The following is a 16,304-nucleotide window of genomic DNA, read 5'->3' as shown; positions in this document are numbered from 1 at the left end:
TTTCACAGAAAGTCCGTACAGAAATAACGAACTGGATTGCCCAGTCCATCTTGATGGTCATATTACCAGCTAACAGCTGTGCAGCTGCTCAGCAGAGTAGGTACTTGCTTCATTAGGGCATAGCCCACCTCTGGTGTCTTGAGCGAGCTTCCCAATTCAGGACTGTGCAGAGCAGCAACCTGCTCATCTGTATGCACTTTTACGAAGCTCTGGGCATTAGCATAGGCACCAGGAACAATGCAAGATTTGGAAGATGTGTTGCAGTCCATATTTAGAGACTCCTCATACCCTCTCCTTGTGGGGTTATTGCTAGGGAATCTCTTCATGTGGAATGTATACAAACTACCACTCAAAGGGTTACTTTCCTGTATGCCAACTGATGCTCTTTGAGATGTGTTGTCCATCGACATGTTCCTCAGCCTACCCGTCATCTCCACCGTGGTGAAGGAACCAGACCCGGTGGAGTGGCACCATCCTTTATGCCCTCGCAAAGCACGTGAGGAAAGTGAAGGACACATTAACTGCTCTGATAGGCACTGTTGACTAGATAATTCGGTTGCGTGCACAGTGGATGTGCAGTCTCTTAGTTTGGAATATGTATATGGGACTACACATCTCGAGGAACATGTGTGCTGTACCGGTAAATAGCGTTTTTTCTAAGGCACTTGATTTGCTGATGCAACGCTGAGGTCAGCCGGAGGTAAACCTCTTCACAATGGAACAATGGAAAGTTTTGTGAGTTGTGCACTAGATTCCCAGAGGTCAGTCTAGCCCATGGATGCTTTCTAGTTAGCTCTTTTAACCAAGTTTATGCCTTCCCTTCTGACAGGATAATCTATGAAGAGTTATTTGGGTGACCCCTGGATGGCTCTCCACTAGATGCTGCACAGACTAAGCCAGCTGTCCTTGGGGACACTACAAATCCCAGCACTTCACTTCAATTTAGAACCCCTGTCACTGGATAATGTGGCTTTGGAGAGGTCAACCTTGGGGTGGGGGATGAGAGGGAATTTAGTTCATTTGTCAGACTCCATTCACTTTCAGCATATAGGCAGCAGATTTTTTTTTCTTCCCTTAGAAGAGACTCTTTCCAGCACTCTGCTTTCTGCAGGAGTTTTATTGTGCAACGAGTTCTCTTTGGGGCACTCACACAATGCAATAAACAAAGCCCCTGTAACTATCTGGGCCCCACTGTGCTAGATACTGTACTAATGCGTCATACGTCAATTTTTGCCTTAAAGAGCTTATAGTCCAAATGGTAGTGTTTGGAGCTAAGTAGCTCGTATTTGCCACGTGATCCCTCCGAGTACTTTTTTTTTCTAGTGTAGGGGGATTGTAAGTCCCTTCATTTCATACTAGAGGTGAATGTGTAGTGGGGGAAGAGGAAATGCCTTTCCCTATTGAAGACTAGTGGCTGTATTTGAGGTATGCCAGTTTGGAGTCCCTTCCATTTAGCATTTGCAGGTGAACATTTGTGGCTAGGACTTCTGCTTTGTATTTAGCACTCAAAGGTGTTTGTGCACGAGTGAGATCTGTTTCTGGACTCTACGAGAGAGAGTATTTCTGGACTTTCTGTTTAAGTGATTAAGCATGATCCTTTGTTCTATTTCTTTAATTTAATCTTGTTAGTAATCTGGAATCACAAGGGAACAGAAAACACCATGATCTCTTCAGATTTTGGGAGTGATGTTTCTGCCTGTCTATGCTTTCTCGATCTAGAACTTGAAAACCGGAAATAAGGAGAGCTAAATCCCAGTGAAGGAAAACAAGGTTGCCTTTTTAGTTCTTAGCTCTGAAGAGAGCTGCATAGTTTCTCTAAACAAAGACTGCATTCTGAGCAATAGGGTTCATATTAGTGCATAGTGCTTGCTTGGAGAGAGACAAGCACTAGTAAAAGCAGCAGAACACGCCCTGTTTCATGCAATACTGTTTGAGAGCTTGGCTTTGTAAATGATGTAGCAATGTGCATGTATTAATGAGGGGTATAATAGGTTTCAGTGAAACCGGGAGATAAGATGTGTTAATCTTGTATATTAAGTAGTCCTACAACAATGAACCTTATAATGAGACTGTTATTAAATCTTTTCTTCATTGGCTTCAGTTCAGTGTAACCAGCGCTTTTCAATTCGGTGCATTTAAGGCCAGTTTCTAGAAGAAAGCACTAACTTTCTGAGGCCGTTGTCATTGGGAAATACTCATCTAAGTTACAAAGATGCAGCTGACACACGTGACAGGAAAGTCACTCTCCAGAGTCCTCTGGCACACAGGATTTTTGTTTAAAAAATTTAAAATCGGTAACAATACTTGTACAGAATTTGTTGATTTGACCTCAGCTGCCTTTCAGAAGAGAGTGCCTTGCATTTCCCTCATCAACAGTGTTGCTAACAGATTGTGTTCTAACAAGGTTAGAAAAGCTGTCAAAATAGCAATAGTGCTAAAAGGAAAAACAAAATTAGCCAGAATGATCTATGATTCTGTATAGTTACAATGAGAACAGCATGCAGGCTGTTGTTTCACCAATGTGAACAGTACCACAAGAAGGGCATGATTTCCTGGTGTATAGAGCTTTTCTTTCTCTTCATCTTTGTCCAGCCACAAGCCTTAATGCTTTTCATCCCAGGATCACATGATATAGGGTGGCTCAGGAGCCCATTTTACAAATGGGGAATATGACACTCAAACTACTTGCCACTGTGTAAAGTGCATCCTGGTAAGAAGTGACGCTTGCTTCACCTGATGTAGGCAATGCAGGCTGAAGAAGGCAACCGAGCCAGGGGACAATAAACAAAAGATTTATCCTGGTTACTGAGGACTCAGCTGCAGCAAGGAATTGAACCAGAAACCTTTGTAGCTGAGTGTAATAGAGATGCCCACTTGGCTTAAGGAGAATCTGATTTCTCTCAATATTATTCTTATTTGAGGTCCAGAAGAGAAGTTTTCAGCCAGAGGCATCTCATATATACAATCTGTGAAGAGTGATGATTGCTTCTCATGAGGAAGCAACAAGACTTAGAGCGCTATCTATTCCCTACGAACCAAATTAGCTTTGTTATAAAATGAGCTGATGTTTTGTGATCTTACATTCCCCTTCTCTGCAAAGCAGCCGCCCTTTTCATTTAATATGCATACTTTTTAAATCAGATGGCGGTCCTGTAGCTAAATGCCTTGCTTGAGTAAGTTCAGTTTTTACAGCCCTGGTGCCTTTCTCATGTCCACGTAGTTCCATGCCACCCCGGCCTCCCCTGCAAACAGCTGCCTCCCAGTTCACACTTTTATCCTGTTAAATATCTCCCATTAGTGTACAAGATGCGCATCTCTCTTCTGTATCTGATACCTCATTGCCCCAATAGTCTAAAACCACCTTTTCTTTCCTCAGACTCCTTAAAGGAACTCTGTTGTCAAATTAGAAAAGAGAAACACAGCTCTTTGAGTGTCGAGTAGTATTGGTATGACTAATAGCTTTAACGTAAACAGTAACTGTTGCTACTATAAAAGGTTTTTTAATTCTCACAGAGGTCTCCAAATAAACACCGAGCATTTCTAGAGATAAGTAATTTATGTAATGCCATCAAAGAATGTGAATAAAGGGGACTAATTTTAGGAAGAACGGTGTTGGTAGGATTGCACAGCTGACTTGCACATTCCAAAATGAATTGTTAGACCCTTCTGTCACACAAAACTAACCTTCAGGTTTGAAAGATGCTCTCTCTTTTAAATTTAGGAGGAATGTTGTGACTCTTGTAGTTAGCCTATTGTAATCCCTAGGAATGGCCACTAGGGGGAGCGTTAGGTTTATTTTTCTTCTCTTTTGAGCTGACCAGTGCTTTTGTCATCTTTGCAGATGCACATATGGTAGAGTATTATCATTTTATGGTTACAATTATGAGCAATTTGATAGAAAATGACAGCTAAATTATGCAGTGTTCCTTTTATTTGTTTTAATTTTGCACTCTAAATATGTAAAAGGAAAAACAGCTTTTTTTTTTTGGGTGGCGGGAGGTGTGGTACTCTCTTCGGCTTTGCAGTCTTCCAACATAGCACAGGTTGAGTTTACTTTTTTACTGCACCCGATTAAATGTGTGCGGCCCATCACAGATGCTGTGACTATTTCTAGGGAGAAATCATGTATTACTGAATCCTCAAGGCTCCCTGTCAGAGGATCATACATCTAACAATTATGCTGGACAAACGCACAAGTAATACAGTCCTTGACCATTTCCAAGAGAAACTGCATCTAGTCAACTCAGATAATGGCTGCACCACGCGAGGAAATGCCAAAGGAAATTTGTATATTCCGAAGATCAATATGGAATTTGGCAAAGCTTCCTTAATGTGCCAGGTGTGATCTCATCTCGTCTCATCTCTCTCTCTTCTGGCCCTTGTCTTGAGCATTCAATTTTAAAACCAAGAATAAAAACACTATTGCTGCGTATATTGGAATTAAGCAATTTTTAAAATAAAGAATAATGTTTTGTATTGTGTGTGTTCTGTTTATTCAGTTCTTATACTGTACATCTGGGCACCTTTTACTTGTGCATTTAGCAATGTAACTGGTATCTGTTGTGCGATTTATTCTTTCTCTGTTCCTCTCTCCAGGGGGAAATTGTGTGAGCAGTTTTAATTTTTTTTTGTTGGTTTTAATTTTGATTTGTGCTTACTGTATGTGCTTTGGAGTATTTTTTGCATTTTGCATGGAATCAAAAGTGGCAAGGGTTGAGGTGACATTTGCACAAATTGATCAATGCTCAACGGGCATATAATAGTTTGTGGGTATTTGGGCTTTACTAGGGATATGACAGTTTAACCATGTAAACGGTTAACCGATGAGCCTAGGTTTAATGTTCACGGTTACATGCAGGCTCCCGCCCTGCTCCTCAGGAGCCGGCTGCCACCCCATGCTGCTACCCCATGCTGCTGCTTCTGCATCAGAGGCAGCAGCACAGGGCAGGAAGCTAACTGCCACCTCATACTGCAGATGCGGCTAACTGTGTAACCACTGAGTTTTTCAGCAGCTACACATTTACCCAGTTATTTGCTTTTTAACATTCCTATTCTTTACCCACTTTCAGGCAGGAATCCATGGAAGGCAATCTGTCTAGCTTGATTGGCACACCCTGCGATAAGCTTTAAGACATAAAGGCCCAATTCTGAAATCCTTACTTGAGCAGTCTGAGATGTCCTATAGTATATTGTGTTATCTCAGTGTTTTCACGTTTATTTTAAATGTGTACTCAGGAGAGGCATCACCTAAGCAGAATAGAGTGGTTGGTAGCTGAGAATACTAGCTCATGGACATCTGTCACTGTAGCTCCTGTAGTTTTCATCTTGTTTATAGAAATAAACCATATTGGTACTCTGACCAGTAAAGGAAGTACAATATTTGTCATTGCTTTTAAAATCAATTTTAACAATTACTGTGCAGGTGGTGCGGGTGGAGATGGAAAGAAAACTGCATGTTTAAGATATTCTGCACTTACTGATGCCAGATGGGAACAGAAGATATTTGAATCTGATACATTACATATGCGGTCTGAAAGCTCAAAAGGACTACCCTACCCTAATCCCTAACTTTGTTCTGAATACTGGAGCTCTTGCTTTATTTAGGTAGATAACCATTACTTAACTAATTTGTATGCGCCTTATGCAGTCTTGGCTCCCTTCAAAGTGTAATCAAGTCATGAACTAATTATGATACCATATTCCCAAAGAATGTAAATTTAATTTTCCTTCAAACAGAATGGGAATGTATTAGCAGTTCCTTTATATGAGAGGTATATCATTCAATAACAACATGATGATGCTTCAAACAGGAGTGAAGTTCTTAACTTTTGTGGGCATTGCAACCTTTTTCCTTATGTGCCTTCCTCATTTACTCTTGCATCTGAGCTTAATTTTCTAGCTACTAGCATAAAAATATGAAAGTGTGAATGAACACATGACTCTTGGGCTTCACATTTGAGAGCACAGCACTATATTATTATATATACCTTTCTCCTTCTTTGTGTTTTCAAATATTTGTTTCCTGAAGATCTCAAGTGCCAGAAAAGTTTTGATTTGAACTAAGTACTCTTGCATGGGCATTCAGGACTGCCCCCGAATCTTTTTAAGATATTGACAAATGGATGTGTGAAAATTTCCCTAGCAACTTCTTAACTTGATTGTACCAGACAGTCCAAATAAGCTCAGTTATATAAGAACCAGTGAAGTGAAGTTGTTCATAAAACATTTTATTAACTTCAGCCTTCGCGGCATCGTCAGAGTTTAGGTAATAAAGCTATGTGGAAGCTACCAGGCTGCATGTTTTCACAGAACAATAATTCACATAGATTCAAGCCACATTTTTTGGGTTTTAACTTTGAAGGCCCAAGAAGCATATGTTGTGGCCAGACTTTGCTTTGTGGCAGCGCATTCGTATTGTTTCTATTGTTCTGAGGTAAGCGGAACTGAGCATGTAAATACAGAGGCGCAGGGGAGGATGTGTGTGTACAGGATATATATTTCCGATACAATTTGTATAATAAACAGAATCATTAAAAAGCAGTGTGATCTTCCAATTAAATTTAGGGCTTAGCTACACTGTGCTGCATTGTGGACTAAGAGGTGGGAGGTAGAGGGCACCCCAATTTTCACTCTTACTGCTGGTGTGAATGAAAAGATGTATCTAGTTTCTGTTAACATAGTCCTGTTTGAGGGAAGAATATCTTAACAGCAACTAGGTAGTTTTAGTTCATGCCAGCAGTAACTATAGGGGACAGTTAGAGTGAAATATTTCGATGCCTTCTCAAATTCACTCTCCCATAGTCTGCACTGTGGCGCTGTTTAGACACAACCTTACTCTGGCTTAGAATCTTAGAATACTTTGATGTAGATTTTAACGTCCTTGCAACATGCTTGTTTATAAAAATAAACTGCTAGTTGTGTGTGTGGGGGACTTCTCATGTGCGAGTAGATGAAATCCTGTCACATTGGTTCTTGGTTTGTTCTTGATTAGGAAGAAAGGAGAGCCTCCAGGTGGCGATGAGAGTGGCATCAGTTTAATTTCTTTTCCTAAGGAACAGTGTCATGTTTCTTCTATGGATAGACAACGTTTTTGTACTTCAGAAAGGGAAAGTAAACCCTTTTATCACTAGATTGAAAAATGTGTCAATATATGAAAAATGTTATGCTCGGACGATTTAATTAAAGACAAAATTAATTTTTAATAAAAGCAAAATTCAAGACCCACTTCAGATCCAGTTCTCTTTTAATGGAATTTACTGGGAGCTTAGGTGAACAGCTGATGATGGGCCCTTAGTCTTCCTGCAGACTGTTCATGAACCCCTGCTTACATTGGGTATTGTGATTTTTTTGCTATCATAATAAGCATTAAAATTGTAAACATCACTGATGCCTTACACAACTTTTCTGTGGTGTTGTTGAGAGATTGTAAGCTGATTTTAAGTGGTAGACCAAATATAATGTCCAGAGCTGGGTTTGACTGACCTGGTGACAAAATTTTCTTCTTTTGAGGTTTCTGAATCAGTCTTAGTCTTTTCTAAAACTTGAATATTCAAAGGCATTGGTGCAAGAGGAGGTCCTATGTTAGAGCTGGTGTAGTGTGCCAGACAGAAGTTCTTTCTTTGTCACAGAACAGCTACAGGAGCCTAGTGGCAGTGAAAAAGTCCTAACAGGTCTGTACCTACACTAATCTTCTTCCTCTTTGATGTGGTGGGAATACCCCTATGAGTGCAGGGAGTTCACTCTCTCAGTCCTTTTCCTTTGTGCCGGGTCTGCCATCAAGAGCGACAATTAGTCCAGATTTACCTGGATATCTGTCATAAAAGGGCCATAGAGCCAAATGTGAGTGATGTTGCAACCCCATGCACCAAGTCTCAATGCCACTCACTGAAATTTGGTGCCTCAATAACCAGATCTTGGTGGCTCCATGTAAAGTTAAACTAGTGGTTCAGCTGTGCATAGTACGTGAAAAATTTCAGGAGGAGTGCTTGGAACGATCCCCAGATTTTAAATGAAAAACAAAGCAAATGTTAGTAAATCTAGGTTGGGTAGTGGTGAGGCACTGGAATGGGTTATCTAGAGAGGGGGTGGAAACTCCATCCTTAGAGGTTTTTAAGTCCCGGCTTGACACAGCCCTGGCCAGGATGATTTAGTTGGGGTTGATCCTATTTTGATCAGATGGTTGGACTAGATGGCCTCCTGAGATCTCTTCCAAGCCTAACTTTTTGTGATTTATGTTAAATTGAATGGGAAAAGGTGCAGGAGTGGGGACACTGTGATGTTGGGATATTACAGTGTGCACAGTGAACATGACAAAACGTCAAGCAAATGTTAACGTGCCTACTGTGCCAAATGGGGCAAGCTGGCGCAGTGGGTGGTAACTATGGTCCTGCCCCAATCCCAGCTGTCAGCAAGCAGCTGAAAGACTTTGCTGGGGGGGAGCATGTGACAAGGATCACCATACTGCTCAGTTCACTCTCCACCCCTTCTGCTCCTGGAAGTATGTTATAATGCACACTCCCTTCTCCAAGTCATCCCTCTGTCAATAAGGTCTTTGCTTTGAACAGCCGTAAGTGAACTGATCTGTGACTTAGGATTCATTTAGTGAAACAATTATCAGATACAAAGGCTAGCCTGTTAAAACCTGAACCTTTGCATTTCCTGACTGTCTGATTCCCTTGATACTATACAGTCTGAATGCTGCATTAGCAAACTTTTTTGGACGTAACAAACAACAGTAATTCGAGTGTTAATTTTTTGCACCACAAATGAGAATATAGTTCAGTGAAATTATAAGCAGCTCTAATCAGATAATTAATATCGTGTTAATCCAGTATTTGGATTCTTGAACTCTTAAGGAGATGTGATTTTTTTTGTTTGAGCCTTTAGCTATGTTTCAATTCTAGGATTTGTAGTCCGATAGATTTATTTTTTTCCCCTCCATGAAATTGGTGAGTTTCTTCAAAGCAGACTGTGAAAGTACTTTATCAGCCTCGGTGTCTATGTAGGTACTTATAGCTTCCTCATCAACAATGTGTCTGTGCACCTCCAATTGAACAGTGTAGGTCCTATTCACATGTGTATCGTGTAGAATCTTGTTAATTCCTACAAAGTAAGATGCTCTCTCCCCACTTTTAGAAAAGATTTAATAGACTAGAAGAGTAATATCTCATATTAAAGCTTTCTGCTTAGAAAATTATATTGCAGTAAATGAACTGGCTTAGCAGGAAACATTATAGATAAAACTAAGCTACATTTGTCTAAATGAATGAACAGAGAACACCGTGATGTACCTTTTTTGTTTGCTTGCTCGTTAATTCACAATGAATGTTCCTAGTATTGTGTGAATGAACAAGGTTTTATCTTCTAATGTGGGGGTTCATAACCACTGCCACAATATGAATGGTATTTAAGAAAGGAAGATGTCTCAGGGACTTCTCTCCTCCCACTCATGTGCATGCAAACGATCACCTCTCCCATTAGTGAACACACAATATGCTTTTGACAATGCCAGTCATGTTTTTAGTGCTCTTTGAATGAAATTTAGCCGCCAGAAGCAAGAGGAGGCATCGTCATGTGCACAGCAAATGCATCAAGGGTGCCAGTGGCCATGGAGCACAGTTTGGGACCCTCTGCTCTAACACATCTCCAGGGTATTAATTTCATTGATTGTGACTTGCATACTGTGCAATGTTCATGTTTGACCCACAGAGCTGTGTGTATTGCACTGGCCAAAACAAGGATAGATATGCCCTCCTGTGTGTGTACCCCAAAGCCAGTAGACACACTTGCTACTCACCCACGTCGACAGGGAACAGCAATAGAGGGGTAACGTCCCATTGTCTGAGGGGGAGGGCTGTTGGAAGCAGAGTGAATTAAGAGGGACATAAAAAATTGATAAAGATAGGACTGTCTGTTTTTATATTCTGCCACATAACATGGGTTTAAATGAATTTGCCTATAATTTGTCTTCAAATACTGACATTTAACTCTTAGGCCGTATAAATGTACTGGCTTTTTCTACAGTAAAATTCATGCCCTGCGTCCAGGCTAATATGTTCACCTACTATAAACATTACTGCCTATGGTTACAGCCCGAATAAAAAATTCCTTTTATATACATCATAGCTGGCATAGACTCCTGAGACCACCACAAATCACGTCAGCCTTTTGGTGCTCCCTGACAAAATGCACAGAAATGTAAAACCACTCAGGCTTCAGATAGATTGACTTGAAAAAGCAATTAGCTTGTTTAGACCATTGTTTGTACCCTCCTTTATTTCAAGATGCTGAGCAAAGGTGTTTTCGGAGCTCTCCTTATTACTTTAGCATTAGCTCTTAATAACCTCCCTTCTGCTCCCTCCTCAGACAGCTTTGCTCATCCCATTTTTGGCTCCCGTTTTTAAAAGAATCGTAATGGGGAATAACAAAGCGATGAGTTATTTATGCAGCCATGATTGGCAAAAATGATTGCAACATGAATTTGCCCAGAAGCGATGATTAGATCATAAAAATGTTAAGGAAATCTGTAACTCCAACACCATTTTATATATTTGAAGAAGTTTTTGTTCCCTACCTTAATTGCGATGACTTGTTATTAAAGTATTTATTCAGAGTAATCTCTTTGGACATTGAGCCCTTATCCCATCTGCATGCATAATTGAAATCAGGGCCGGGTGAAATGAGGGAGGAGAACAAATGGTTTACCATACTAAATGAGCAAGGGAGGGAATTACACAATGACAGGTGAAGAGCATATTTTCTCCTTTTGGAATTTCAGTGCTGCAAGCAAGGCATGGCACTATTTCTAATATCCTTGTAAATGCCACAGATATTTCTAATATCCTTGCTGTTTCTCCAGATAACAGTCCAAAAATCATTGCTGGTCTCTGAAAGTCCTGTAGTCCTGCAACTTTGTCTATGTGTATGATCCATCCGTAGTTCAAATTGGGTGTCTGGGCACCAAATCCAGAGCTGTACTTGCAAAGTGGAATATTTATTGGCTGGCTACTGATAATTAAAGCATTGGTGCTGTCTTCTGTAGTTAAATAGGACCACATATGCAAAGTAGGGATGTTAAAATGCATTTAATTCAGTAAACGTGTAACCACTGAAAACTTCAGTAGTTTCACGTGGAGAGGGGCAGGCAGCTCTCCAGGAGCAGGTGCATGCAAGGATTCAGCTTTTAAGCCGGCTCCCCACGACCACTGTCTCCTACCCACCTCTCCCCTCAGGCTGCAGTCTCTGTTACAGAGGCAGTGGTATGGGGTAGGAAGGGCCAGTGTGCACCTGGAGCCATGCATACTGGGAGCCTGCATGTATCCATGAAGCTTAACAGATGAGCCCAGGCTCATCGGTTAACCATGTACACGGTTACACTTTCACAATTCTAATGCAATGGGTGCTGTAACTGTACGAAAATAAATTAGGGATGTTAAGTGGCAAGCATATCATTAAGCATGAGGCTTACTGGTATGCCTACCAGTTAACCGGACCTTGCCATTTAACCTGGGCCAGGTGGGGCAGGCTAGAGCAGCCCCAGTTGTGGTGGGCCTGGTGGCAGGACCCTGTGGCCGTAGTGGAGCCAGGCTGTTGGCTGGGCGGCAGGACCTAGATTAAAATGGTTGGCTGGTTAATTGTTTTAACATCCCTAAATGAACTCTCATTAACATGTTTGTAAATTTGGTGAAGGTCCTTCCTCTCCATCTTAAAGATGGAGGGATAAGATTGCACTTTGTCTTTTCGTTTCCCTTTGGGCATGTCCATAGTAACCAGGCATCTCCACCCTCCCATCCCTCCTCCTCGCCTCTCCCTCACTCTGCACACATGGTGTGTCATTTTCTGAGCAGAATAAATTGGAGTTTGATTTTAACTTTTCAATAAGGAATTTTTTTTCTCCTTAACTTGCTATCTCACCTCTGCAGCAGCAGTACAGAGAATGCCAGGAACTTCTGAGCCTGTATCAGAAGTATCTATCTGAACAGCAAGAAAAGCTAACGGCCTCTCTCTCGGAGCGTGGTGCTGTCAAGCTGAAGGAGCCGCAGGTAAGCTTTTTCCCCTCACTATTTCTTTAATGACTGTATTGCTGATCCCACTGAAGCACACTTTCACTTACTGCCAGCTCTGTAACTGTAATGTGTTGTCTTACGGTATATAAATGTTCTTGCACTATTCTGTGATTGGCTTTTCCATGGCCCTTTCCCTAATAAATGGACGAGAGGTAAGAAATTATTACTTAAAGCAGCCATTGGATCAGTACATCAGGTCAACTTCATTGATTCTATTGTAATGCAGAGGGAGCTGTGAGGAAGCCCTTTCTTTGAAGCCTTAGGAAAAAGGTAAGGGTACTGTTGCCTTATTTGAGCTATTTGCTCAAGATTTTTTTTTTTTTTTTTAAAGAAATAGCCTTTCAAATTTCCAACATGATTTTCAGCAAGTGAAAAGATGGAAGCAGATGAGCTTGTGTGATCAGAACATTCCCAGTCTATCAGGAGTCCATCTGATTTTAAACCTTCTTAAAACTACTGCTATTTTGCACATAAAGTTAAGAGACAATAACTGGTTGAGATGCTGTATGTTCTACATAAGTGGTTAAGTGGTCTACGGCTCCAGTGTGCTGAAATCAGAAAGGAGCTAAAGACTTGCGGTTAGTGATTTGCTGATAGTTACTCGATTTATGTACCTGCTGATTGCTGATCCTTTTGCCAGGATGAAGATAATGGTGCTGGCCAATGTTATTCTTATCTCCTTTTTAAAACACTCCTCTGCAGATCTCCATTCTCGGTGTCTCACATAAGCCTATAGCTTCTAATACATTTTAGGTCTTGAGCCTTGAAGCATCTGCTAGGGGCTTCTATTATCCTAACTGTTATGTGCTGGTAATGAGCTCAGCACTGCAGGAAACCTAGAAGGTGGCATGCTGTCTGCTTTGTGGAGCTTACGTTTTAACAAAACTGCGCAGACACAGCCAGCTATTGAGGAAGTCTGTCCTGGGGAGTGGCATTTGGCTTTCCTTTTTAATAAGTGTGTAACAGTACTTTGTATCTAGAAAGAGGAACTGACTTCTCTCTTCAGCTTCCCATTGTACACACCATCCTGCTGGTGAGGTTTGGGTTCTATAAATGTCAGTAGATAGTTTTGTGTTCTGCCGCATTGAAAATCTTGTATGTCTTTGTCCAGTGTGGAGTTGCTAAGTTTAGCCGATCTTGCCTGAGAACTTCTGGTCCTGCTATTCCCTCGCATACCTGCACTTCACGGGGGAATGTGAATAAGCTAAGCTGAAGCACTCTCAGTAGTACAACGCAGACCACCCTGGTAGTGCCAGCTGTGGTTGCGGTGAGGCCACTATTCATGAGGAAGCAATTTATGTTTGAAACTTTTTTGCCTGGAACCAGCTTTCATCTCTTGCTCCTGTGTAGTACCCAATATCAGGTCACGCACCATAGCTTCTATGCCAGGGGTGGTGATCCTGAGGCCTGGGAGCCAGATGTGGCCCCTGGCTTGCCTGGATCCAGCCCCTGAGGCTCATGGTCCCCTCCCCACCATTCCGAAGCCTGCGCTGCCATTCCAGCCTGCTACTGTGGGGCTGGAGCACCCAAAATCTTCCAGGCTGAGCCCCCTATGGCTCTGGTGTGTGAGGGGAATATGAGGAATGTCTTTCTGCTTCTCAGCCAGGGCTATGTCAGAGACTGTGCGCGGCCCCTGACTGACTTTTCTGTGGGTCAGCGGCCCCGAACCAAAAAAAGTTCCCCACTCCTGATCTATGCTAAAACGTAAAGGCAGACACAAGAAAGTATCTGGATGGTGGGTGCTTCTGCACGCACCAGAGCAGCATCTAGAGCTCATTGCCATTTGACGAAGAGTTTGGCGCCAATGACCATCATGGAGTCCTGACTGGGACTAAGTCTGTCCCCAGTGTCTGACGTGTGGGGCATCGAGACCTTTCACCTTGCCCGTCCTATTTATCCATCTTTTATCCTATGATAATGGCCGCAACTATTTTCTCTGTTTAAGATGAGGCCCCTTCATTGCTGGCTGCTTTCTAACTTCAGCCTCGCTGACACCTTTTGGTCCAACATCCTGGTATTCATGGGTCAATACTTGTGAACGTCAAGGTATTGATCTCTTCTGTGAACTCCTACTGTTTATGGTCCAGCCATGCATGTGTCTCCAGCTGTCTACACTGTTCATGCCCAGACACCAAATCTACAAGTATGAATATACAGAGGTGATCCTCAAAGAACAGCTCCATATAACTGACTTTCTCTCTTCTGTTGTGCAAAGTCACATGAGAGGGTTCCCAGTTACATCCTAAAGAAATGCCTCTTAATATGATCTATTTAGAACTCTCTTGTCTCTGTTCTTCTCTTCCCTTTTAACGATAATTTTTTAAAATTTGACTTGTGTTTTCGTGCCACACCCATCAGTGCAGCCTCTTCTGCTGTTCTCTTTTCTCCTCTTCTTTCCTTATTTTTACATGAATAAATACTGCTAAGGCTTTGCCTATGCTCAGCACACTTGGACTGTTAGTGCAATGTTAACTTTTATTATCCAAAAGCTGGTTTTAGTATTAGGAATGGGGGGTAGCAAAAGAGAATGAAACATGCTGTAGTGCTACCAAACTTTTGCATGCTGTTGAGAGAAGAAATGGATTGCTGTGTAGCAACCAAATGACTGTAGGAGCTACAATACTATTTCATCCATGACTGAAATGCAGCCCTGAGTCTCATCCACACTGAATTAATGCTGCTGCTTTGTGGTACATTTAGTTGGACTGCATCTTGTCCTGTGTTTGTGACCTCAGGATTGCTGTTCATAATCTTAGCTTACTAGTAGGGCCCTTAAACAGACGCCAACCCTCAAAATGAAAAGAAATATCTTGGCAGTGATAGACTGAAATTGTTGGGTAAATGATTTAAAACAGAATTTGCGTGGAGTCAGTCAGAATCTGGAACATGAAGCTTTTTTGTGTGTGTGATAAAGTTAATTCCATTTGAAAAGAGACTTAAGGTGACATGAATTGAATTATTCAAACTGACCTCCTTAGCATTAACTTTAGGTTAATATCACATGATGCCTCTGGTTTCATTAGAGGAGTTTTAAGTACATAACTTTTTATAATAAATTCAATACATAGGAGCTGAACTGAAATTGGTTTACCTTCCACCACCCCATAAAAAGAAGCATTAATTGTAAAGTGAATATTAAAGTGGTCAGTAAAGTAGAGTCAGCCGGATGCAAAGAGATAGCTTTTGTGTAAAGGCGGTGAAGAGCTCTACTGAACAATATGTGTCTGCCCTGATATTAATAGAATATATCATCCATATTAAAAGAGAGTTAAATCCCCATCAAAAACGATTTTGGTCATCTTTCTGCTGCTCCTGACTGTTCACTTTTTGCCATTTCAAGAAGCTTTGCACGGAGATGCAAAGAAATTGCAGTTGTTCTAGGTAATCAGGTCTGACCTAATTATACAGGTCCTGCTTCACTGCCATCTCAAACAGTGGAAAGAATCCAATTTCCTTTGGCAAGTATGTGGCTGATGAAATTGTGGAAATGTTCCGCATCTTAGAGTAGGACTTGACTCTCAAGAGCTGGACTGAAGGCTGACTTCTTGATCTTCTCCTACTGAAGGGAGGATAATATCTTTAGCCATGGCTTTGCCTGCTCCATATTAATCTTTTTATATTCAAGTATAGCTGGCCACTTTTATTTCTTATTTGTATAAGATTATCAGTACATCTGTTGATTCTCTTGGCTCAAGAAAGTTTCTGTTCAACAGATTTCCTGTTTTCCGTGAAGCAGCAGCTAGTTAAGCAGCAACTAGGAAAACCTGACAGAGTGAATTCCGAATCCCTAGGAATTCTTTGGTCACATCTACTTCTCTTTGTTCTTGTGTATTAGGTGTTAGTTTATCTATTCTTTAGCACCCAGAGATCCCAGTCAAGAGTAGGTTGGTATTTAATAGAATGCTGTACAGTCACACGTGAAGATCTAGTCTCTGGCCTGAGGAGTATATCATCTAACAAGATTAGCATTCATTTCTGAATTTTTATTAAAAAAAAAAATCACCAATTCATCGTAAATGTTACTGATACGATGTTGGGTTTAGTTTCAAAATGAAACCTAAAGAATTAAAGAAGGGACCACAGATCCTGCTTTCTTTGCATCTCTATGGCTAAAACTCTGGTCTACATCTTTGTTGTTTTCTGCCTTAACAAAAGCGGTTACCTTTCAGATTTCAGGGTCATTTTCCTGAAAAAGCAAAGGGGAGGTGTCATTCTGCACAAACCAAGCTCTGGGTGGTT

The 16,304-nt window shown here is 41.3% G+C and overlaps 1 protein-coding gene across 3 annotated transcripts in view; it reads left to right on the top strand.

Moving 5' to 3' along the window:
* Nucleotides 1-16,304, top strand: part of KIAA1328 (KIAA1328 ortholog) — a 335,345-nt gene that overhangs the window by 98,848 nt on the left and 220,193 nt on the right. For all 3 annotated transcript variants that reach the window (XR_012905002.1, XM_075932758.1, XM_075932757.1), the window contains exon 6: nt 11,914-12,041. Coding sequence is in view for 2 of the 3 variants with exons in the window: in XM_075932758.1 (XP_075788873.1) it covers nt 11,914-12,041 (128 nt within the window). In the remaining variant the exon portion in view is untranslated. The remainder of the gene's footprint in view (nt 1-11,913; nt 12,042-16,304) is intronic.

Source organism: Pelodiscus sinensis, chromosome 6 (assembly GCF_049634645.1).
Source record: "Pelodiscus sinensis isolate JC-2024 chromosome 6, ASM4963464v1, whole genome shotgun sequence".
NCBI lineage: Eukaryota > Metazoa > Chordata > Testudines > Trionychidae > Pelodiscus > Pelodiscus sinensis.
This window is presented reverse-complemented; position numbering and strand designations above follow the sequence as displayed.